Here is a 26,997-nt window from a genome sequence, read left to right on the forward strand (position 1 = left end):
TATGTATATATATATGTATATATATATATTCTGATCACGGGATCAAAATAATATTCTGATCATAACCTGAACTGCCTGAGTAACGCGCCTGAACTTCCCTTTGTACGAACCCGATCTTCGGGCTATCTTCGCAACTGTGTCTCCCCGCGCGAATTATTCTGGTTAGTTGTGTTCTTTATGATGTTAGTGTAATCTAGAAACATTTTTTACAACTAAATACCCGTTTTAAATAAGAATGTCGCTCGTTGGCGGATTTTGCTCTCGGGTTGTGATGAAATTGCGTTTTTTGCAATTTTACTGCGTGAGTTGTTCAACCTGAACTTCTCCCAGTGCTAGGTTGAACTTTCGTCAACATTGTCCAAATGGGGCTTGCGATATACCGTTGGAAAGCTATGGACACCAGTATCATGACCCAAGTTGAATTTTTGGCAAAATGTAAGCAGTTTAGGAGCAGTTTTGAAAACCGTTTTTTCTTCATACAAAAAACGTGAATCGTATTTTTGATCGCATTTCTAAACCGTTTATCGGAATGAGGCAAATAATATGGCGTTGGAAAGCTGCTGTAAACCCGCTCCTTCTACATGTTGAAAGTTTTCTCTAATTCCTTATGATTAAAGAGTAATTTTGAAAATCATAAAATTTCGCAAACCGAACAGCCGAGTTCGTATTTTCGATGTTATTTCTAAACGGCTATTCCAATTGAGGTAAATTATATGGCCTTGGAAAGCTTATGAAAATGTGCTACTTTCTCTTGTTGAATTTTTTTCTAATTTTGAACGGTTTAAAAGGAATTTATAGAACGGTACAAGTTCCACGAAGTTCGTATTTTTGAGCTAATTTTTTAACCTTACGTCTGAATGAAGCAAATGATATGGCGTTGAAAAGCTTGAGGAAATGCGAAACTTTTTGGTATATATTATTTCTCCCAACTCATTATGGTTTTATGTCAATTTTGAAAATGGCTAAAAACATATTTTCGCTGTAATTTTTACAACTTTTATCGGAATGGAGCAAATAATATACCGTTGAAATGATACAAAAAATTCAAAACATTTTCATGTTGATGGTTTTCTTTGATTCCTAGCCGTTTTCAAGTAATTTCAAAAACAGTAAGATCATTCGTTCTGCCTTTATCGCGAAACAGATTCTTCAAAAGTGCACCGCGTGAAGAACTTCAACTTCTCGACTCGTTTACTTGAACTTCACTCTATTTTTCACGTGCTTTTTTGCTCGTAGCTCTCCATCCACTCATCAGAACACTCACCGGAATTAGCAACTGATATACCAGTGGAAAGCTGCTGTAAACACGCAACTTTCCCGTGTTGATCATTTTTTCATACTCGCGACAATTTTAAAAGTTTTTCATCTAAAATTCATTCACTGTAGTAGTTGAACTTCCTACTGTTTTCACGTTGAACTTCTGTGACGTATTTTCTCATCCATTCGTTAGTGTTACACAAATGATATTCCTTTTGTACAAACCACTTTCATAATAATTTTTTTAACTTTCTCCAATGGGGGACTTGAACTTATAACAATAAAACTTTTAGTCTTTGATTTTTTATTCTTTTTTTAATAGAGAATGCACACCGTGTAGTACGTGAACTTCTGGCACTTATCAATCTCAACTTTCTCTCGGTTACATGAAAATATCTCAGTTTTCTATGAATACTAATGTAAATTTCTTAATCCTTTTTTATGAAATTTTGAAGCACTCTATTATTAAAGGTTGAACTTCTTGTTATTTAATTTTTGAACTTCTTTTTTCCATTCTTTAATAACGAGGAAAATCTGAGTTTTCTATAATCATCGAACTTCTCCATCTTTTTAATATGGACTTCCTGGTTTTAGTTCTTAATCTTTTTTACCAAATTTTGAAGCGCTTTATTATTAAAAGTTGAACTTCTTTTTATTTAATTTTTGAACTTCTTGTTTTCATTCTTTAATAATGAGGCAAAACTGAGTTTCCTATAATCAGTGAACTTCTCCATCTTTTTAATATGGACTTCCTGGTTTTATTTCTTAATCTTTTTATGAAATGTTGAAGCGCTCTATTATTAAAAGTTGAACTTCTTTGTTATTTAATTTTTGATCTTCTTGTTTCCATTCTTTAATAACGAGGAAAACCTTGCCTTTTTATTCATTTTTCTCATATTAAACACACACCATGTAGTACATGAACTTTTTCCGTTTTTATAATTTGAATTTTTTATTTTCTGTTTGAAATCAAATTGCTCCTAAATAATAACCGAACTTCTTTGTGAATTAAGAGAATTATTTTAAAACACAATTTTTTTTCTTATTTTTGTGTTTTTGAACATGGGAAATACAAGGTGAACCTCTCTCGCAAGAATTTTTGAACTTCCATGGACATAGCACTTGAACTTCTTTTAATAAATCTTTTAAGCTTTTATTTTTTTATACTTTTACTCTCACCTGAAATGCATTCCTTGCAGTACTTGAACTTCTCGTTGTTTACATTATGAACTTCTGTCATTTTTTGTGTATACGTTGAATTACACGCAATTGAAGGTTGGACGTCATTTTTTGCCATTTTAAAACATGTAATTGGAGGTCGTACGTACCGCAATATAAATTCTGAACCTTGCACGGAGGTGCACGTGAACTTCTTGCAACAAATCTGAGTTTTTATATGCTTCGAACTTCTCTGTTACATTAATTTCAACTTCTTAGTCATATTCTTATAAAGGAAATATGTTTTTAAATAAGCATCAAACATTTTTTTTGTAAATTGAACTTCATAGTTTTATTTTTCTTAGAAACAGTAAAAATTTGAGTTTCCCGTATACATCGAACTACTGCTCTATTTTAATTTGAACTTCATCATTTTTATTCTTTAGTAACAAGGAAAATCTGATTTTTTTTAATAAATATCAAACTTCTCTATTTTTTAATTTGGACTTCTTGGTTTATTTTCTTTTAGCATTAACATATCTTAGTTTTGTCATAAATATTGGACCTCCTCCACCTTGTTTAAATTTGGATTTATTTGTAAAAACATAGACACAAATGGGAGAGATAATTATGTGTGCATAAAGTGGGTCACAATTTCCAACTTTCCCTCGTCGAGCACTTGAACTTCTAGCAAGAAATGTTTTTCATTTTGTGAGTTGGTTTTAAAAATGCCAAAATGGCATTGGTTTTTGTTTTTGTTTTTCGAACATGTAAATCTTCAGTTTTAATAAACTCCAAACTTCCATGTTATTTTAATTCAAACCTCACGTTGGTTTTATTTTCTATTAGCGGTTAGAATTCGAGTTTTCAATAAACATTGAACCGCTCCATTAGTTTAATTTGAACTTTTAGGCTTCTTTTAGAAACGGGAAAATCCATTTACTAATTAAATTTTCTAAACATTTTTTTGTTATTTTAATTTGAGCTTCCGTTGCGGAAACTTGTTGAATAAGAGGAACTTTTTGAATTCGGTCTGTGCACTTGAACTTCTAGCAACAATAATATTGGACTTCGCCTTTTTACTCCTATTTTCTCATACGAAACACACACCCATGCAGTACGTGAACTTCCCTTTGTTGTCAATTTGAACTTCTCTCTATTTCACTTTAGTAACGAAAAAAATCTGAGTTTTTTATAGACATCGAACCGCTCTAACTTTATTATTTGAAATTGTTTGTGTGTTTCTTTAGAAATGTGAAAAATTAGAGCTTTGTTAGAAACATCGACTTCTTCATTATTTTGAATAAATCTTATTGGTCTTATTCTTTATTAACCGGAAAAAACCGAGTTTTCAAATAAATATCAAACTGCTCCACTTTTTAAAATTGAACTTCTTGGTTTTATTCTTCAGTAATGAAAAAACCCTGAGTTTTTAATATGCGTTGAACTACTCTGTTTTTGAAAATTGAACTTCTTATTTTAATCTTTAGTATCGGGAGAAATCTAAGATTTTTATAAACATCAAACAACTTTATTTTTTTAATTAGTACTTCTTGGTGTTATTCATTAGTAAAGGGAAAAGTCCTAGTTATGTAATAAACATCGAAACACTCACTTCTTTAAATTTGAACTTCCAGATCTTAAAAAAACTGGGGCAAATCCATGTTTACAAACTTTTTAAACCACTTGATTTTTTTAATTTGACCTTCTTGGTTTTGGAATAAACATTTTAAACCTCTATGTTATTTAAATTTGGACTTCTCCAATTGTTTAGTAAAATGTAGAAACGCCATTTTTTATAAACTTTTCGAACCGCTCCATTTTTAATTTTTGAACTTCTTGGTTTATTCTATAGTAACAGGGAAAATCACACGTTTGTAAGATACATTGGACCACCTTATTATTTAAATTTGAACTTCAAGGATTTTTTTTTAGAAATTGTTAAACTTATAAGGCACACATACTTCTTGTGTTGAACTTCAGGTGTAACACAAGTTCTGTAGTGAGGGTCACGATGGAGCTCTATTGGTTGTTGTGGCGTGTCCCTGGGAGTGCCGTGGGGAGCACACAGGGGATTTTCTTTTAACTTCATGTACAACTAGTACTCTGCTTGCATCACAAACATACTTTCACTGCTATCTTCTTTTCTGGTTCAACTAATATTTTTATTACAAAGTTCTCCTTTTTATGTATCACACTCTACTATCATTTTGAACTTCAGTCGTTTTTGTATCTAACCTGCCAAACATTCTTTTTTGTGGGAACTCTTCTTTTGGGGGGGGGGACTCATCCTAATACATTTTTTAAAATCAAAGCAAATCCCCTGTTGCACATAGTAGCAGCATCATGCACAATATCCATAGCTGCATCACCAACTGTACCCATAGGCAGTGTTGCTGCATCCAAAGCCAGCTACATCACCAAACTCATCCAAAAAAATACGGGGCTTGCATCATGGGCACAAGAAGAGAACGACATGCTCAGTAACTTGCAAAATGACCATTTGTATGAAATTGTTGAGATTCAAGCTATAGGGCATCATCTGCTTTTAAACGCCCTTGTTAAGTAGGGCGAACTGCAGTAGTCGCTCTGGTTGAACTTGGCATACAGCAGGATTTGTTCAACACCGATCCCTCTATCATTGCGCCTCTCTTGAGGACAGGGGAATGAGGTGAGGGGACAGAGAGGCACGGGGAGGCGGTGAACCCTCTCCGCCGTGCTGCAGCAACACAAAAACTTCAATGGGTCAGCAATAGTGCAGGAGCTGGCATTTGACTCAAGAAGACCAGATGCGGCCATGGGGGGAAGAAGAATGCGATGGGCAACAAGGTGTCGGGCGTCAGTGGGAGGAGGTACCCTGCAGCGGTGTGTGGGCCACGAGCTCGTCACCGGATCCGGGGCGCTCCGTCGACGGAGGAGCACCACCGGGAGGAGGCTGAGGTGGCAGGGCCCGGCAGAGGCGCGCGGTGGCCAGGCACCGCCCCAAATCTTGTCTCCACCAGGCGACGCGTGGTGGAGAGGTAGTATCTCCCAAACTCTAATCAAACTAGATGATACCCTCCGCGTTGCTGCGGGACTTTCTGCCTTTTATATGTAGCTTTAAAGAAAAAGTACACCTGGATAAATGAAAATGAAATATGGCATCAATTGAAGTTACAACAGAATACTAGTATTTATATTTAAAATGTTGAATAAGTTCATTCTTGAACAGATATACAAATATACTTTGAGGGGGGGCCAGCAGGACAAAATTGTTCACATTGAAAGGCAACTAAGTAAATACAACACCAAGATTTCAGCAAAAAATATGTAATACAAAATAAGCAATTTCTGGCCAAAGGGAAAGCTGTATCATTTTCTACAAATTATGTAATGTAAGGGAAGCAATTTTTTACCGTAGAGAAGAGCCCCTGGAATACCTCAACTATCAAGGTGCATCATGTTTCTTTCAAATATTGGGAAATATTGTCACTCTAGAGGCCCGGCCGGCCCCCTGGGCGCACGAACCGGGATGTATGCCCCCATGGGTCCCGGTTCGTGACTGAACCAGGACTAATGGGCTGGCCAGGCCTGAACCAAAGCCCTGTTTTCTACTAGTGTCTGAAGCAGCAAACCAATTAAAACACGATAAATACCTAATAATCCAGCATAGTCGGTCATCGTAGAATGTAGATTGGTTGGAGGCAGCCGTTGCCCCGCCATCGCTAACGTTTGCTGTAGCCGCCATAGCCGCCAGTTCTCATCCCAATGGAGAACGCAAACCATAGAGGAGGTTGTGCTCGGTTGCTTCCATCGCCCCATGGTATTTGTGTTGTTTGTGGAGAAAGGGATGGGGGTGTAAGTCGGGGCGACCAGATTATGAGGAGGGATTCCGTCGCTAACGTTTTGGTTGGAGAAAAGCTTCGCTTCTGTTTCTGTTGGGTCGTGGAAGGAGGAGCGAATGGGAGGGATGTCCAACGAACACGGGGGCAACTCTTCGCCGCAGATCTTGGCCACATATTGTGAATCAAACGGCTGAGAAAAATTAAGATGACGTGGACGCACGATTTGGCAGAGAAATCAGGTAGTGGGGATCAGCAATTTAGGTATTATAGATGAGAGATTTTTCCAGATAACGGTTGGATACATTCATTATTTACTAGATGGCTTTAACATTTTTTTCAAAAATGTTGATCTTGAACAAATATTTGAATGAAACAAGTAAAACTTCATATCAACCAAACCATTGGTCCAAATGAGTTGCGTGTTTTGCAAAATAAATAATGTATCTTCTGAATAAAGTATAGATCACGCACACTGAACACGAAGTAAATATGCAGGACATATTTGACTAATAAAATAGTAATAGAAAATGTAAATGATCAACGACAGGCTCCTTGAAAACACTTTATATACTCTAGAATTATCTTCTTCTGTATAAATAATCATAAACTAGGAAGCATTGTCATGATATTATTTGTATTTTTAATTTTAGAGATCTCCACCAAGATACACATGGACACACTCTCACGTGTATATTAACTAAGATAATGAAAATGAGACAAATTAACCCTAGAAGGCATGGTATTTCCAATTTTCTTGTTTTCTGACGGTTTAGTAGATTCCAAAAAATATTTGTTTAAGACACAGTAAATAAAAATACAAATACTAATGTAAATAAGTTTTTAGATCCCTAGAGCCAACTGTAATCTGCAAAAAATGCAACTCACCTAGTTTACTACAATATATTGGCTAAAATGTTATTTTGTAGAAAATAAGTTATAAATGATTATAAAAATGATCACTAATCAAGAGGCGGTGCTGAAGGCTAGGATAACTGTCTGCAATGGGTATATATTGTGTCACGCCCACGGTTATGATGAAATGTCATGCTAGCAACTATGTATACTACAAGACAAGCAATTATGTGCACTACAAGACCAACAACATGCTTATCTTCTTCAAAGGCCCATGTGCCACCACGGCTATGGAGAAGCTTGTGCATGCAGAAATGGTGAAGCTCATTTAGAATAAGTAACCACCTTCATGTCAACTGGGAGTGGTCATCCTATTTACCACTCACGTATACACTCATCGTCGACCAAGAGATGAGTAACGCTGAACCCTAGTTATTCCCAATATTGTTCTTCCTCTCCTACCACTCTCTCACTTCAAAAGAACTATTGGTGTGATAAATTCTCACTCTACTAATACAAATCACGATTGGAAACTGCACAAACCACTAATTTTATGTGTTGATTCTGCTCTGAACACCTACTCCACTGGTTTGTTCCACGGAATACCACATATTGGGTTATCCATTGAATCTATATCTAATCTACGGTTTAGGTACGTTCATATGATTTATGATAGGTGGGTCCCGCATGGAAGTACACATATGGTAGGGCACATCAGCCGACCAACTAAAACATTTAATATGTCCCAAACATTGGTTCAATGAGTAGAAACTTTCTGCGATTAGTATGAAGTAAGTGTAAGATTTACTCATTTTTCTGCATTTTTCTAAGTACGTAAATTTTGAACCAAAAAATTGAACGAGCTAACTATAATTGTTAGTATTTCCCAAACTCTAATCAAACGACATATTTTCCCAGATAAGGTTTGGATACGTTAAGAGCATCTCCAGCCGCGCCCCCAGAAAGGCCTCCCCAGGTGATTTTTTCGCGCCGTCACCGGAAAAACGGCCCAGTCGCGCCCCGAGGAGCCCAATTTTCGCCGGCCTGGGCCGAAATTAGCGCCGGCGGACCCAAGCCGAACCCGGCGCGCTGGGGCGTTCAGGGGTGCCGGGTTCTATCACTCTCGCAACCCATCTTCTAATAACTACTCCACAATGCATTACCTTAGGCCCAAATATGGTGATGTGTCATGTAGTCGACGTTCACATGACACCACTAAAGGAATCACAACATACATACTATAAAAATATCAAACAGATATCAAGTTCACATGATTACTTGCAACATGATTTCTCCCGTGATCTCAAGAACAAAATTAACTACTCACAAATGATAATCATGCTCAAGATCAGAGGGGTATTAAATAGCATATTGGATCTGAACATATAATCTTCCACCAAATAAACCATATAGTAATCAACTACAAGATGTAACCAACACTACTAGTCACCCACAAGCACCAATCTATAGTTCTGGTACACAGATTGAACACAATAAATGAACTAGGGTTTGATAGGAGATGGTGTTGTTGAAGATGTTTATGGAGATTGCCCTCCCCAAGATGGCAGGGTTGTTGGGGATGATGATGACGATGATTTCCCCCTCTAGGAGGGAATTCGAAGTTCCCCCGGCGGAATCGCTCCCCCGGAGGGCAAAAGTGCTCCTGCCCAAGTTCCGCCTCGAGACGGCGGCGCTCCGTCCCAAAAGTCCTCTCCTTATTTTTTTTTCTAGGTCAAAATGACTTATATACCAGAAGATGGGCACCGGAGGTGGGCTGGGCTGAGCACAACCCACTAGGGCGCGTCTGGGGGGCCAGGCGCGCCCTGGTGTCTTGTGCTCACCACGTGGCCCTCCTCCTGTGGTTATTTGCTCCAGTATTTCTTATTTATTCCATAAAAAATCCTCGTGAAGTTTCAGCTCATTTGGAGTTGTGCAGAATAGGTGGCCTGACGTAGCTTTTCCAGGTCTAGTTTTCTAGCTGCCGGAATTCTCCCTCTTTGTGTGTACCTTGCATATTATGAGATAAAAGGCATTAGAATTACTCCAAAAATAATTACTATGCATAAAAACATTATAAATAATAGTAGGTAAACATGATACAAAATGGACGTATCACTGACATACCGATAGACATAGGGAATTACGTAGGTTGTGATAAGGTTCGACCGATAAAGATTTTCGTAGAATATGTAGTAACCACTATGGGCATCCAGGTTCCTATATTGGTTATTGACCGGAGAGGTGTATCGGTCATGTCTACATAGTTCTCGAACCCGTAGGTGCGGCATGCTTAACGTTCGTTGACGATATAGTATTATATGAGTTATGTGATTTGGTGAGCGAATGTTGTTTGGAGTCCCGGATGAGATCATGGACATGACGAGGAGCTTCGGAATAGTCCAGAGGTAAAGAGTGATATATAGGACGATGCTATTTGGTCACTAGAAAGGTTTTGGGTTGCATCGGGTAGCCATCGGATCATCGGAAGGGGTTCCGGGAACCCCCGTGAGGTTAATGTGCCATATGGGCCAAAGGGGGGACAGACTGGCCCACAAGGGGCAGGCGCGCCAGTCCTAAGGCTGCATCCCTTGGGGAGAGAAGGAAAGGGGGGAGTGAGCTTCCCCCTTCCTTCCCCCTTTGTGCAAACAAGGTAAGGGGGGCACCATAGGGCAGGAGCCCAAGGGGGGCGGCGGCCATCCTCGGCGCGCCCCTGGCTGCCTCCCCTACCCCACCTATATATATGAGGGAGGGGGCGCCACACATAAGCACGACAATCTCTTAGCCGTGTGTGGTGCCCCTCTCCACAGTTTAGTCCTCTGTCTAGTTTTCCGCAGTGCCCGGCGAAGCCCTGCGGGAACGAGTTCACCATCATGGACACCACGCCGTCGTGCTGCTGGAACTCATCTACTACCTCGCTCGTCTTGCTGGATCAAGAAGGCGAGGATGTCCTCGAGCTGAACGTGTGCTGAACGCGGAGGTGCCGTATGTTTGGTACTTGATCGGTTGGATCGCGAAGAAGTTCGACTACATCAATCGCGTTAATAAACACTTCTACTTTACGGTCTACGAGGGTACGTAGATATACTCTCCCCTCTCGTTGCTATGCATCTCCATGGATAGATCTTGCGTGTGCGTAGAATTTTTTGTTTTCCATGCAACGTTCCCCAACAGTGGCATCCGAGCCAGGCTATGCGTAGATGATATGCACGAGTAGAACACAAAGGAGTTGTGGGCGGTGATAGTCATACTGCTGACCACCAACGTCTTATTTTGATTCGGCGGCATTGTGGGATGAAGTGGCCCGGACCAACCTTACATGTCCACGCACATGAGACCGGTTCCACCGACTGACATGGAACTTGTTTTGCATAAAGGTGGCTGGCGGGTGTCTGTTTCTCCTACTTTAGTTGAATCCAATTTGACTACAGCCCATCCTTGAAGATAATGACCACTGTGGTTTTTGCGTAGTTAAAGAACGGTTCTTGCTAGAAGCCCGTAGCAGCAACGTAAAACTTGTGACAACAAAGTAGAGGATGTCTAACTTGTTTTTGAAGGGCATGTTGTTATGTGATATGGTCAAGACGTGATGTGATATACCTTGTTGTATGAGATGGTCATGTTTTGTGATATCGACAACCGGCAGGAGCCTTAGGGTGGTCTCTTAATTATTGTATGAAATGCAAGCGCAATGTAATTTCTTTACTTTATCGCTATGCGTTAGCAATAGTTGGCGAGATGACCCTGATACGTCTCCAACGTATCTATAATTTTTGATTGTTCCATGCTATTATATTGTCTCTTTTGGATGTTTAGTGGGCTTTACTAAGCACTTTTATATGATTTTTGGGACTAACCTATTAACCCAGAGCCCAGTGCCAATTTCTGTTTTTTCCCTTGTTTCAATGTTTCGCAGAAAAGGAATATCAAACGGAGTCCAAACGGAATGAAACCTTCGGGAGAGTTATTTTTGGAACTGAAGCAATCCAGAAGACTTGGAGTGTACGTAAGGGAAGCAACGAGGAAGGCACGAGGCAGGGGGTGCGCCCACCCCCCTGGGCGCGCCCTCCACCCTCGTGGGCCCCTTGTGGCTCCCCTTACCGACTTCTTTCGCCTATATATGTCCATATACCCTAAAACATCGGGGAACAGAATAGATCGGGAGTTCCGCCGCCGCAAACCTCTATAGCCACCAAAAACCAATCGGGACCCTGTTCCGGCACCCTGCCGGAGGGGGGATCCCTCAACGGTGGCCATCTTCATCATCCCAGCGCTCTCCATGACGAGGAGGGAGTAGTTCACCCTCGGGGCTGAGGGTATGTACCAGTAGCTATGTGTCTGATATCTCTCTCTCTCTCTCTCGTGTTCTTGAGGTGGTACGATCTTGATGTATCGTGAGCTTTGCTATTATAGTTGGATCTTATGATGTTTCTCCCCCTCTACTCTCTTGTAATGGATTGAGCTTTCCCTTTGAAGTTATCTTATCGGATTGAGTCTTTAAGGATTTGAGAACACTTGATGTATGTCTTGCATGTGCGTATTTGTGGTGACAATGGGATATCACGTGATCCACTTGATGTATGTTTTGGTGATCAACTTGCGAGTTCAGTGACCTTGTGAACTTATGCATAGGGGTTGGCACACGTTTTCGTCTTGACTCTCCGGTAGAAACTTTGGGGCACTCTTTGAAGTACTTTGTGTTGGTTGAATAGATGAATCTGAGATTGTGTGATGCATATCGTATAATCATACCCACGGATACTTGAGGTGACATTGGAGTATCTAGGTGACATTAGGGTTTTGGTTGATTTGTGTCTTAAGGTGTTATTCCAGTACGAACTCTATGATATATTGAACGGAAAGAATAGCTTCGTGTTATTTTACTACGGACTCTTGAATAGATCGATCCGAAAGAATAACTTTGAGGTGGTTTCGTACCCTACAATAATCTCTTCGATTGTTCTCCGCTATTAGTGACTTTGGAGTGACTCTTTGTTACATGTTGAGGGATAGTTATATGATCCAATTATGTTATTATTGTTGAGAGAACTTGCACTAGTGAAAGTATGAACCCTAGGCCTTGTTTCAACGCATTGCAATATCGTTTGTGCTCACTTTTATCATTAGTTACCTTGCTGTTTTTATATTTTCAGTTTACAAAAACCTATATCTACCATCCATCTTGCACTTGTATCACCATCTCTTCGCCGAACTAGTGCACCTATACAATTTACCATTGTATTGGGTGTGTTGGGGACACAAGAGACTCTTTGTTATTTGGTTGCAGGGTTGTTTGAGAGAAACCATCTTCATCCTACGCCTCCCACGGATTGATAAACCTTAGGTCATCCACTTGAGGGAAATTTGCTACTGTCCTACAAACCTCTGCACTTGGAGGCCCAACAACGTCTACAAGAAGAAGGTTGCATAGTAGACATCAGACCCCGACGCAATGATGGAGATCAAGGTGTCGAGCCGGTGACAATGGAGATCATGACGATGCTTTGGAGATGGAGATCAAAAGCACAATATGATAATGGCCATATCATGTCACATATTTTGATTGCATGTGATGTTTATACTTTATGCATCTTATTTTGCTTAGAATGCAGTAGCATTATAAGATGATACCTTCAATAAATTTCAAGATAAAAGTGTTCTCCCCGAGTATGCACCGTTGCCAAAATTCGTCATTTCGAAGCACCTCGTGATGATTGGGTGTGATAGACTCTACGTTCACATACAACGGGTGTAAGAAAGTTTTGGACATGCAGAATACTTGGGTTAAACTTGACGAGCCTAGCATGTACAGACATGCTCTCGGAACACTGGAGACCGAAAGGTCAAACATGAGTCATATAGTAGATATGATCAACATAGAGATGTTCACCATTGATGACTACCCCATCTCACGTGATGCTCGGACATGGATTAGTTGACTTGGATCATGTATCACTTAGGTAACTTGAGGGATGTTTATTTAAGTGGGAGTTCATTAGTAATTTGATTAATTGAACGTAATTTATCATGCTCTTAGTCTTAATAGTTTTTGCATATCTATGTTGTAGATCATTGGTCGTGCTACCGTTCCCCTGAATTTTAATGCGTTCCTAGAGAAGGCTAAGTTGAAAGATGATGGTAGCAACTACACAGACTGGGTCCATAACTTGAAGATTATCCTCATTTTTGCATAGAAGAATTATGTCCTTGATGCACTGCTACGTGACAGGCCTGCTGAAGATGTTATGAACGTCTGGCAGACTCGATCTGATGACTACTCGATGGTTCAGTGTGCCATGCTTTGCAGCCTAGAACCGTGACTTCAAAGACGTTTTGAATGTCACGGAGCATATGAGATGTTCCAAGAGCTGAAGTTGATATTTCAAGCTAATGCCCAGATTGAGAGATATGAAGTCTGTAACAAGTTCTATAGCTGTAAGATGGAGTAGAATAGTTCTGTCAGTGAACACATACTCAAAATGTCTGGGTATCATAATCACTTGAATCAGCCGCGGACTAATCTTCCAGTTGAGAGTGTTATTGACAAAGTTCTTCGGTCACTGCCACCAAGCTACAAAGGCTTCGTGATGAACTATAATATGCAAGGGATGACGAATACGATTCCCAAACTCTTCACAATGCTAAAGGTCGCGGAGGTAGAAATCAAGAAAAAGCATCAAGTGTTGATGGTTAACAAGGCCACTAGTTTCAAAAAAGGGCAAGGGAAAGAAAGGGAACTTAAAAAAGAATGGAAAGCAAGTTGCCGCTCCCATGAAGAAGGCCAAAGCTGGACCAAATCCTGAAACTGAGTGCTTCTATTGCAAAGGAAATGGTCAGTCGAAGCGGAACTGCCCCAAATACTTGGCGGATAAGAAGGATGGCAAAGTGAACAAAGGTATATTTGATATACATGTTATTGATGTGTACCTTACTAATGCTCGTAGTAGCGCCTGGGTATTTGATACTGGTTTGGTTGCTCATATTGATGTGTACCTTACTCCGGAAGAAACGAAGATTGGTTAAGGACGAGATGACGATGCGCGTCGGGAATGGTTCCAAGGTCGATGTGATCACCGTCGGCACGCTACCTCTACATCTACCTTCGGGATTAGTTTTAGACCTCGATAATTGTTATTTCGTGCCAGCGTTGAGCATCAACATTATATCTGGATCTTGTTTATTGCGAGACTACATGTGCAGCGAAAGAATCATTTTCCTTTGGACTTGTATATGTGCAGATTTACTTACAGTACATACCCCACACGAACAGTTATCTGGCCACGCGAAAAAACAAATGTACGATTAGATATACATAACATTACAGACATATACGAAGTCTTATACAACACAAAAGACCATATACACAAACATATGTGTAAATCTTAGCGCAGATCAAGGCCCACAAAGTGCTTGCCCCCGCACTTGCATGCCCTAAATCCTCCCCTCCACAATACAGTAGCTATCATTTTTTAACACTAGTAGATATAATTATTACAACAAAAAAGCCGTTCACATCCCTCTCCACGGCATCAATATCTTTATTCTGATACTCCCACAATATGGTACATATTATTATTACAACAATGAAGGTATGCAAGTCAGCTTCAGTTCTTGTTGCCCACAAGTCGGCGGTGAAACTCTCCAAGAGCCCAAATAGGAAACAAGTTGCGGTAGTTGCTATAGTTGAAATAAAGAGACGAATTGAAGTTTCCAACAGTTTCCTGGAGTTAATATACAAATAAAAACATGTTATCCCTTGTGGAATACCCTACAACCAACTGCAATCGAGACATGATCCCAATAAGAGATCCGTCTATTTGGAAGTGCGAGCAAACGAACAAGTGACACTTCTCTCATAATTTGCCAGGTTTTACACTATCTAGTGGTTTTATCATTAGCTTATATTATCCAGAGACTACCTTTCTGTTACATTACCATTGTTTCCTTAAATGTATTATTTCTTCCATCCCCAAATAAATGGCATATAAATTCAACTAAAAGGTCAATTATTTCAACGTTTGACAAAACCTATATAAGAAACCATCAACAACTTCAATACAGAATAAATACCATTGTTCAAGATATCTTCCGATATTCCGATAAATCGGCCTATCGCTTACCGTTGGCTGACCGGTAAGATAAATCAGCCGATATGACGATAAATCGGCCGATATGCCGATAAGCTGACCGATTTACCCCTTATCATGGGTCGACTGATAAGTTCCCGATAAGCAATGTCCCCAACATTGATTAATACATTATGAAAATATATCTAATGATGGATATATTGATATTGATTTGGTATTATTAATCTTCATACTTTTTTTATATATGCTTGGTCAAACTTAGAAAGTATCGACTTTTTGACTCAGTTTATATGGCATCTATTTAGGGAAAAAGGAGTATATTGAATATACCGCTTTATTATCTGCATAAGTGAACACAAATATTGTTCCCTTCTACGAGAAAAATCCAGTACTTACTTGCTGGGGAAATTCTCCTCTCTCAGTTTGCAAGTTTATCAATTCTTTTGCAGCACGATACATTGGTGTGGGATCTCTTTCAACCTAAGCATTGTGATCAAATATAAATGAATATCAAGTATTTTAAACATACCACGGGACTTTAAGAATATAATCAAATTTGGTCATACTCAAAGGGACAACTGAAGAAACCAAACTTGTCCAGCATAAAGTAAAGCTAGCATTGCCCAAGCACTATTCACTACGTGAGGACTCCCACTATCAACATAATCCTGTTAAATTTCAAAGTGGATATTACAAAACATGATAAGCATTAATCATACTGATCTTCGCTATATATCAAGATTTACAACATTGTACCGATCCGGTGATCCCATGTAACTTACATGAGGTATTCATAAGGAACATATAATGAGGTAGACTGTAGTCAAACACGGAAACGAAATCCATAAATTTATCTGAACATAGCCAAAAGATAGGGCATCATTGGTCCATCCCTATGTTGGTTTAGGAGGCCAAACGCATTTTTCCTAGTTAACCAACTTTCTTCCAAACTCGTGGTGTTTGGTTCTTAGATGCCTAACCAAATAGTACCCACCTAAATGGTTTGCATGGAAGAATCTTACCTCAAAAGCACTCAACACACCCAAACTCAGCTAAACATCTTCGGCTAAACTATAAAGGACAATAGAATATTGGAGAAAAGAATTACCTCAGTCTCGCAACCAAGATAGTTCTCCCCCCATCCACCTGAACTGAGCTGCTTTGCCAGCAAGAAGCTGCATGCCTTCCTAATGGTAACACTATTCTCGTATGTTCTTCCAGCAGCAACTAGTCCTTTTGTGGCAAAGAAGGATGCATAAGTGAAGCACACACCCCAAGTACCATACCTGTTAAATAAATTTGTATAACATAAGGCTATTAGCTACAAGATTTAAAGTCAACGTATATGATGTCACACACTTAATGATTTTTTTAAATCATACCATGAGCCATCGGTTCGTTGTTGTTTCTCGATGAATAATGTCCCTTTCTTGATGCATTCTTCTATCTCTTCACAACGGTACTCAGGGTACGAGTTTCTGAACAATATTAGAGCTTGAACTAAGGATGAGGTGCATTCAACATAGCTGCATATGGTTTCATACCATGAGTTCATTCCACAATGATACAGTTCAAATGAACTAGTCAAATTTTACAAGTGAACAAATATGTCAACATCTTACGGGTAGTCAACGATGATGTTTCGAAAACTCTCCGAAGGATTCAGAATCTGGCCATCAATCATGTTCTAAGTAAGTATCTAGTATAATTCAAAAGAATCATAGTGTCAAGTCAATGATCAAACATAATGAGGTGACTAGTGTGTCAAAGTTTGATTTAAAAATATCGCGGATTAGTGATTGCACATACTTTGGATCCATCCACTTGAATCTAATCCGCCTTTCTTTCACCCAATGATATAATAAATCATCATGATCATAAAATCATATGATGAGACTACTTTATAAACCTATACAAATACAACGCAAATACGCGGAAGAAAATAAAATACAGATTTTGGCAGTAGCGTTGGTTATACCAACGCTACTGCTAGGAAGGGTAGCGGTAGCGGAGGTTGTGCCCACACTACTACTAGGTAGGTTAGAAGTAGAGCTGGCGGGACCAATGCTACTACTACCCAATAGTTGTAGCCCCCTACCAGTAGTGTTGAGCCCAGCGCTACCGATAGGCTTTCAACCCATGCTACTACTAGGGTTTTCCCTAGTAGTGCTCCAGGACAACGGACAATATCTTTTATATATACTAACCACGTAAGCCGCCACGTAAACCAACAACGGACAGCACGCAAATTATTTATACAATTATATCTCTGTTTTAGGTTAGGATTAAATGATAGATTCCCATGAAATTAAGAATCGGTAGCACTATATGCAAATAGTAGGCGAGCAAACATGCATGGAGGGACACTTGTTTTATTGGAGACATGGATAATGCATGGGGACTCTCATATTTTATTAGATATAGGGGAATATGAACATAAATGAAGATAGAGAAGATGTTCTCTGGAATGGCTATGGATTTAATGAAAGAAGTATCATGTCTTACTATTAAAGATTTGTTTGATATGGTAGCTATCAACTATTAGCAGTCAGTTAAATCAAGCTGCACACAAGTAATTAATTATGAGGTCAAGTCATTCACCAACGTTGGCATGATAGACTGGTATTGGAATCCATAACATTCATTTGCATATGAATCTATTTAACATGCATTCTAATGTAATATAGTACTGGAAGGTTTAGAGTTTAGTCATGCTAACTAGTTTTAATTCCTTCCTATCTGTTACAAAATTGAACCAAAGTATGAAAATAACTTAGGCAGCTGGTTTCCAATCTGGCGTATTCTATAGAAGATGCTCATACAAATTTGTTCTATTAATAGGAGAAACAAAATATTTTCTAAGACATATTTTTCCAGTGCTGATCATCTTGGTCTTCAGGATACGGCCTATGGAGGCTCCAAGTATCACTAAAGATAAAGAATTTTCCATGGTACTTACATCATGGGGTAATACTTACAAAAGATGACCTCCTAAATAGAAATTAGCAAACAAGTAAACTACATTGATTTTGCTCCAATGAGGAGACATTTGATTTTGGATAAACTTGGAACTTTAAGAGCTTTGTCTTGGGACAAAGCTAGAATTTCAAGAAATTTTGAACGGTAGATACCGCTAGGGCGGTGCATAAGATGTGAACAACGGCCACATCCGTCTCAAATTCTGCTCTCCCATTCACCTCCTCCTCTGAATCCTATTAGCCTGTTTGCTTGGCGTGGCAAGCGTAGCATGCGTCTTCCAAAGGTCGGGTGAGTGGAAACCTGGTAGTGGCGACATAGCTACAGTGCTAAGTGATGGTTTGCCTTGGGCGGTGGTGGGTGGACACATGAATAATTGTGTAGGGCATATTCAGTTTGACATCAACAGTGTCCAACTTCTCTCATACTAAACTAGCACTCCATTTGTGCCGAATTACTTTTCATAGAAATGAATAGAAATGGACCTATCTAGAACTAAAGATACGTCTAGCTACATCCATTTCTGTGACAAGTAACTCGGGACGGAGGAAGTATGAATTTTTCCACACTTTTTGGTGTTAAACTGAAGCGTGTCTTTGTTTTGACTCCTTGAATAATCGATATATTTAAGGGCTGGGGTTAAAGTTTTAAGATTCCCGCAAAAAATCTTTTATGATTAATCTGTATGCCTTGTTCTGTGATTTTTAAGAACTGTCGGTAACCATTGTCCCAGGCCCGAATCATGTGCTCACCTCTACCCATGGAGTCGTTCTTTTACATTCTGCCGAAGAAAGCGTTCCATCTTTGTTCTTCAAGAGTAGAGAAAAAAATATTATGGCAATCCAAAGGTCATTGCCCCACAAGTCAAATAGAAAATGTTGAAGACAATGTGAAATTAGTAAATAGATGCAAAACATTATTAACAAGCAAAGAACTATTTCCCGGAGAAAGAAAAAGGAGAGAGCTAACAACATCATGTGTGACAAGACATGTTAGTTGTAACTTTTCTGGACTATATTATGTATGCCTTCAACATCTAACTAGAAATTTTGAGACTGAGAAAAAAACAAAATGGATACCTGCCATTGCCCCTGTCTAAAGTAATATCTCAAATTTCTGGGTGATCTTGGCAGTAAAAGTCTGACTTTAAGGTTTCCCATTTTGCTATATGAAAGTAATAAGCTTTCACTTTCAATGGCTATCACTCTAAGGCCATATAAGTTTCGAGCTCTCGGTGATAGTAATTCGCAGTAACTAAGTAGTAAAATTTACCTTTCAAAATTCAGATATTGTGTGCAATTTAGTTATAGCTACATAATTCTTGAGACATGGTATATAATTCACGTTCTAGTCTCACTCTTACATAAGAAAGGAGTCAATCAACATCATTTTGATATATGAAAAAGTATGAATTTCATGTTTCCTATTTTGCTATTTGAAAATAGGAATATTTCTTTTTTAATGGCTATCATGCTAAGGCCATCATAATATTTGAGCTCTCAGCGATAATCGACAGTGACTAAGCAACAAATTTTATCTCAGATTCGAATATTTTGTGTACATTTTATTATAGCTACATAATTCTTGAGAGATGTTATATAATTCAAGTTCTAGTCTTACCACATAAGAAAGAAGGCAATCAACAGCGTCGTAGAATCTTTGTTCTTCAATTGGGTCTCCAACAAGGCTTGGAGAATATTTTGATAGTAATAGTAATGCCTGGATAATATAATACAAAGAATATAAAAATCTGTTGTAGTGTCATAATAGATTTTAATTCTGCAATGTGGTAACTAAATCAAGAATCCTATTAGTGGCCGTGGGTCTTATTCTATCTTTATTATTGGTCACAAGTGTGCAAATATTAAACGATTCAGAAAAAGCTGTAGCAACCTTAATCGCTTCCGCAGTAGTGTCAGCGATAGGCCAACCATTCTCTCCATTTGAGAGAGTCCATGCTCCTTTTGACCTTTCACGGTAATAACTGTTGTAAGTAGGAAAATTCTGAGTAACCTTCAAGATAAGAATTGATGAATGTTAGTTCTTTGCATTGATATCACTTTTACTAGTAAAGAACCACCATTGGTCATATACCTGTGCTGCTTTTAGAAACCCATGGGCTTTTCGAAGAACTGGAGCAAATTCTTTGGCAAGTTTGGTTGAGCAAAAGGCTTGAGCTATAAGTGCTGTCTCCCAGCTCTGGCAGCCAACATACACCTAGGGTAGATAAAATGACACAAATGAGCTTGCCCCATTCTCTCACTACAAAGAAACTAAAATGAATGCACCTTCGGATAGAACATGCAAATGCTTTAAGCATTTTTTGAGCGGAACATATTTGCACAAGTGGCTTCGGGCTATGAAGTTTACCATTTATGGATACTATGATGAAGATTACATGATTTCACCTAGATTGTTATCTAGTAGGTATGAGTATATGTTTAACTGTTATTCACTCAAATCAACAATAACTTTTTTAGTTTATGGAAGTTTGGGTCACATGCAAGAGGGTTAACTAATTTAAAGCTAACAGAACATTTAATTCTTGGCTTTTCTACCATAAAAATAGACATACATATCATACCATAAAATTTAAATACTAAACTACCAACAAAGCTCATCTTGATGCAAAAACGGCATTGATTTTGCAAGAGTCGAGTAATAATCTCACGGCCATTTCTAGCTAGTTACAGGTTGTACGTCTCTTCATTTTCTTCATTCAACTATTTTATACCTCAAACCTCGAAGTCACTAACTATGGCTTTGAGATTCCAATGTGCTTGCGACAATGCTCAGATTTCCATAATGTGCCGCATGCTCTTCAATATTTTGTACAACCCCAAAAATGGAGTGGTTCATATCGGTGTGAACAAAATACATTTGAAAAAGGACATGTATGAAATGCCTCACACAATGTCCCTAGAATATTCAGAATATGTCACATCCTATAAGTTTTCAATGTCACATATACTTAATAAGTTATGCACCCGGTGCCAGTTACTTGTACCACAAGGTACATCATATATTTATAATCGGTTGCTTCGGAAAAAGTGTAAATAAATGCATCGTGTTATAATTTCTAGCATCAAGTTGTGTCATATTCTTGGAAGTGCACGTACCATGGATTTATTAAGGACTTGGAAAAAATAGTTGCTTAATGCAAATACTATTTATATCACCACAATGTGATAACACGTAATACAAAATCCAAATATGATAAAACATAAAAAAATATACCTTTGCCTTCATTCCATCTTCTGAAATCCATAAGAAATCATGAATTCTTGGAAGATGTCGTTTGAATGCATAGGAATTGGGGTCCTCTATCCAACAACAAATCATATTTAATACCTAATCATGGAATAGTATGATAAATTAATTAGTTACAAATTAGCAATATTATTCATAATTAAGGTGAAAAGTGACATTTTGTTACATCTTCTTGTGTTTGGTATATTCCATAGTCTTTGATAATCTTGTCCAGTTCATGTATTTTACATATTTGTTGTTAGGCCATTTTCTATTAGTAGAATCACCAGTAGAGAAATTTAAATTTTTGTTGAGACTTGCAAAATAATAGAAGGCGTATATGTAAATACTGATGCAACAAGTGAATTGCCCTTAATTTGATGTAACTAGAGAGTACTCCCTTCATACTTATTTTTTTGGAAAGGGACACATTTTTTGTAGCTACTTTTGAACACAAGTTTTGCACAAATTAGTTTGACATCTAGAGCTGCCTATAAATACCCTACCAAGAACCACACTAGCTATGCTTGCACGGTTAGGATAAACACATGCAATTTCTTAATCCAAAAACAACAAGCTTGAGACAGCCTTTTGCCCTCAATAAATGAAACAGAGCTCGACCTCATCTAGTCTTTTCTCCAAGAATGTGACAGGAGCCTTTTCATTTAGAAGATATAGAATAAATAGTTATAATATGTGAGGTATGATCTCTATTCTTGATGTTAAAAAAACACCTAAAAAATTCCTAACCAAATGACACAATTTTTTTTGGATATTACCTTGTTAATAGGACATAAACCGACATAGTTGCTATTTTCATCTTCATAATGGATATGATCCATGAGGCTACTCAAAGCACTTTTTCGTAGCTTGTTAAATGGCCACCAACTTAACATTGGTTCCACAAATTTGTTTAAACAAGCCAACACAATATTTTGCATCCGTGAAGGTGGGTAGACAAGGTCTTCCTATATAGAAAAAGCAATGTGTAATTATGGTTCAAGGAATGGGGATGCACTAATGAAAAACTGGTCATCAAATATACTTTAATATAGAATCATGGCACTTAAGCTACATAACCTTACAAGATTTACAACAAAGAAAACCAAATGTATTTTTAATGTCCAATAAGCTAACTATACATATGATGTGCACACTTCATCTCAATTTCTTGCAACAAAATGGCACTACCAGTTCATATTTTTCAAACCAATAAATTGATGTCCAATAAGCTAACTGTTCATATGAAGTATAAGACAAAACTTACAACTAAGTTTAGTTTCTCATTATTATGGCATAATCCTTCAACATGTATGCCTGTATCATCTTGACTACATTATTTTATTTTCTAGACAATAAATAACAAAAGCTTAATTTTACATTCAGAATGAGAACACTTTGTTGCGCGTGGTACACATAATAGTTTCCATTGTATGTGTGTACCTTCACTTGAAATTTAAAAGGTTTATATTGCATATGCGCGGCGAATATATAAGGCATATATTCATTGTGGAAGTTTTTGTTCTTACTGTAAATTCCTTACCAATATTTTCCCACTAGTTACAAAATTAAAATCATGCATATTTGGTTTTGTACACAAATTCAAAAAGATGTATTGTTAGAATATTAATTTGTCAAAACTTGAATTGAAAGCTCAAATTCCAAAGAGTGGATAACAAATAATTATAAGAGTTTAGAGTTTTCAAGGATAGAAATAACAAACCTTGGCACACGAACTACGAGCCATGTTCCAATTGATCTCACTGTATGGTTTATTATAGAGCTCATCTCTTAGTGCTAGTATCGTTGGAGTAATGGGGCCAACAAATTTTTTCCCATAAATATAAGCCATTGGCATATAAACCATCCGACAAAAGCACCAAAATTTTCCTACGAACAATACAATCTATTTATTTTTTGAAAAAGTTGTTGATACTATGGACGACAAATTACATGGAAATACAAGAATGAAAAGTATTAGATATATTCTCTATGCTAAAATCCCAATTGCACACCTATAACTATTATGATTCGAATACAATACAAATACCTGGATGAATTGGAAGAAGGTGTGGAACCGACCATAGTTCTGGAATAACTGGATTATTCCCAGACCAATCATACATTCCAATTACCTGTAAAAAATAGATGGGTAACTCCAACTAGAAAAAGGTAAGTAATTCTCTAACCGCACTTCAATCTTGAATTAATGAGGAGCTTAATGGGATTTTGGCAGGCCCTTTGTAATTTATGGTAGATTTGGAAAGAGAATGATATTACAACGATAAAATACATTATAATATAGTCAATGTACATAGTTTTTGTACAAATGCTCATTTTGGGAAGTTTGACTACACAGGTAGTAGAACTTCACCTATAAAAAGAACGGGTGAGCACATGTGAAACTAGGAAGATCATATCGTAGAACTATTATGACGGATTAAATATTAATTCCTCCATGAAAGTGTAGGTGAGTAATTAGAGTGGGTAACACCTGAAAAATAAATACTCTTGATCTATTCAAAGGTCCTTGCACATTTGGAATCATGATAGCTTTGAATACATACATACATACGTACGTACGTACGTACGTACATACATATATACATACATACATACATACATACATACATACATACATACATACATACATACCGAGAGCCATATCTTTGCCCATTGTGGTGATGCAGTTGCACTACCATGAGATAAAATCCATGCACGCCCTTTGTATAATGCCTCATTGCCATCAAGCTCCTCGCCAAGGATCCTTAATGTTACATAGTTTACACAAGAGCCAAACATGGAGCTTGGACCCAAAATATGTGTGCTCCACCCACCATCTTCATTCTACATGTATTTACGCAAAATTTGTTGTAGTTTACTGTATCTTAAGTATTAATTATTATAATGAAACTGTTATTGTATGCCATACCTGGATGTTGTAAATGTAACGACATATCTCACGTATATGCTCTGGTGATATGACCATATGGAGTGATCCGGTGACATATAAAGCAAATATCTAGAATACATACATCTTTGATAAGTTATTGTAAAGTAACAAGAAATCTTAATACTGCAAATCAATAATGTGTACATGGTTATGATTAGGAGTAACTACGAGTATAGGATTCTAGAACAATCCTATAAAGTGATCAGATATTGAAATGAACTAATTCACCTTATTTTTCAATGAAAACGGTAAGTATCTTAGGAAATATCAAGTGTCAATCTCTATAAAACCATCTAAATGAATATTTTTGTCCTAAGACCTCATAATTACCATTTCTCTTAATTGACATATGAAATTATAGGAACACATAAATTTTTGGAGATCAAAATCGATTCATGACCTGTTACAAATTTCATTTAAGTTTATGATAGTTAGGTTATAATGAAAGAAAACCATGCTGAAGTATCATATATAGCTAGATTTTACTTTCTTTCTTTTATATGGTTCTTAATTTTCATATCAAGTTTCAATTATAATATTGTATATTTCAAAATATGTCAACTTTCAAAAGAGTAAATATACATACCATGAGAGGCATGATGAAAAGAATCCCACTGAAACCGCCAGGCCAATGTCCATCATGTGCTTGCAAAGTGGAGTATGTAATAAGAACTCGTCTTAGTGCATCTAAAATAATGTCTTCCATGACTTCTCCATAGTTTTTAAGCTTTGTAACTGGAAGAATTGCTTCAGGACCATTTTGCTTCACATACTGTAGGGATAATACATTGTTAGAATATTTGTGATTGGTGGGTTTGTTTCTACATACAAATAGTTTAGCTTCAAATGTTTACTTTGCATCTTCTTCATATATGTCCCTCTATGATTATATCAAAAGTAAGTACTAAATGTATTACTTTCATTAGATTTGTTTTGCCGACAATATTAAACAATGTTGTTACTTCTAATTTGGTCACACTTAGCCATCCAATAATCTTTATTTTACTATTTAAAATACACTTGGTGAAGGTGGGTGTTTTTTCATATTACCCAGGCTAGGCTCCCAATAATTATTTATTCTTTCAACAAAAGATCAACTTGCAAAAATACATTGTATCCTACAATTGTTGTTGCCACAGGCCTAGCTAGCTCTCTCTCTCTCTCTCTCTCTCTCTCTCTCACCCGGCTACGCACCGGCTCGACTTGGACTCCATCTAAACTAGACCTAGACACAAACGCACACACGCATGCCACATCCACACACACGCCACGCTGCTGCGTCATGCACGTCCCACCCGTTCCGCGCGCCACCGACACGCCCGACGAGCCTGACGGCACCAGTGCGTCCCGCACGTCCCGCGCGGACCCGGCGCGCCCGACGAGCCCGACCACACCACATGCCGTGGCTTATTCCAACAACTACATTCCTGTCACCCGAGTTTGGTTGTGCGTCAAGGTTGGATAGGTTATGGACATCCATATTTTGATTGTTCAGGTGCGATTGGTTGAATGGGTTCAGCTAATTTTTTATTCGACTATAAAAATGATGTTTGACTGGAATGCGCCAGCTTTGTTTTGTTGGATGGCAACACTAGTTGTGATCGCCATTCTCCATATATGGTGAGATTACCACCCATGATTCTAGAAAAAAGAGTGTTAGAATGATTGCCCAGAATTAATACCTATAACGTGCTTTGTTTCCTCAAACAATGATTTCAAATAAAAGAAGATGTGCTTGCAGCGATCCATATTCGCAATTTTTGTCTAACATTTGCAGCACCAACTCAAATGAACAAGTTTATTCGGTTTTCCATCTGCAATATATGAATATAAGCGTGTAAAGTTTATTTTTTAAGAATCTTGATATATGACGATATCTGAACTTCTAGAGCTTGCGAATGTTCTGAACATATGCAAGTTAAAAAAATGAAAACCACCAATTGTTCCCTTCTAGTGCCAACAAATCAGGCTTTTAATATTCTATATAGGACTTTGATAACCAGCGAACTTCAGAATTTTAACAATCCCAGCGAACACCCTTAGGACCGCTAGACCCTGACCGGATGCATGGCGATTACTTTAACAGCGTGGCAATGTTTGCCTTAGAGTATGACAATTCCAACGTCAATTTTATAATATTTGCCTCTACATATCCGTTGGCTAAAGAAAATACTAGCCACCACTCATAGATCTAAATAGAGGGATAAGGGCATCTCTAATCAAAATCGTAAAAGGGCTTAATGTGACATCCGGGCTTAATAGAAATGATAGACTGCTCATATTAATAAGGTGCATCTTTTTTCCAGGGAGCCCATCCAGAAGGAACCTCAAAGTTAAGTGTGCTTGGCTTGGAGCAATTTGAGGATGGATGACCAACTAGGAAGTTGATCCCGGACGCGCACGAGTGAGGTCAAAGTGCGCCAAAAAGACTAGTGTTTGTGTGTGAGGCCAGTCTAGATCCCAAGTGCAACGGTTAAGAACTGGTGGGTTTGGCCGGGACGTTACAATTGGTATCAGACCCGACCTTATGGTTACACGAGCGTGTGCAGATCAGTGATGCATACATGGGGCATGTGTGGATACTGCATTGGCGCACACAAATGTGTGCCAAGAGGAAACATTCTTGATGGGCCGACGAGGACGG

At 38.1% G+C, this 26,997-nt stretch overlaps 1 protein-coding gene across 3 annotated transcripts in view; it reads right to left on the minus strand.

The window, feature by feature from the left end:
* Positions 1-14,369: 14,369 nt before the first annotated feature.
* The window catches only part of LOC123142911 (achilleol B synthase), a 17,322-nt gene continuing 4,694 nt past the window's right edge, over positions 14,370-26,997 (minus strand). The window contains exons 2-18 of one of the 3 annotated variants that reach the window (XM_044561621.1): positions 24,940-25,125; positions 24,333-24,422; positions 24,056-24,247; positions 23,451-23,535; positions 23,124-23,290; positions 22,180-22,368; positions 21,389-21,502; positions 20,246-20,368; positions 20,045-20,164; positions 19,772-19,870; positions 18,904-18,960; positions 16,798-16,844; positions 16,558-16,701; positions 16,284-16,461; positions 15,769-15,843; positions 15,572-15,655; positions 14,370-14,809 (exon numbers count right to left, since the gene is read on the minus strand). In XM_044561621.1, coding sequence (XP_044417556.1) covers positions 14,693-14,809; positions 15,572-15,655; positions 15,769-15,843; positions 16,284-16,461; positions 16,558-16,701; positions 16,798-16,844; positions 18,904-18,960; positions 19,772-19,870; positions 20,045-20,164; positions 20,246-20,368; positions 21,389-21,502; positions 22,180-22,368; positions 23,124-23,290; positions 23,451-23,535; positions 24,056-24,247; positions 24,333-24,422; positions 24,940-25,125 — 2,067 coding nt within the window. In that variant the 3' untranslated portion in view covers positions 14,370-14,692. The remainder of the gene's footprint in view (positions 14,810-15,571; positions 15,656-15,768; positions 15,844-16,283; positions 16,462-16,557; positions 16,702-16,797; positions 16,845-18,903; positions 18,961-19,771; positions 19,871-20,044; positions 20,165-20,245; positions 20,369-21,388; positions 21,503-22,179; positions 22,369-23,123; positions 23,291-23,450; positions 23,536-24,055; positions 24,248-24,332; positions 24,423-24,939; positions 25,126-26,997) is intronic. The other 2 variants (XM_044561619.1, XM_044561620.1) reach the window with 2 other exon arrangements.

Source organism: Triticum aestivum, chromosome 6D (assembly GCF_018294505.1).
Source record: "Triticum aestivum cultivar Chinese Spring chromosome 6D, IWGSC CS RefSeq v2.1, whole genome shotgun sequence".
In the NCBI taxonomy this organism is placed as follows: domain Eukaryota; kingdom Viridiplantae; phylum Streptophyta; class Magnoliopsida; order Poales; family Poaceae; genus Triticum; species Triticum aestivum.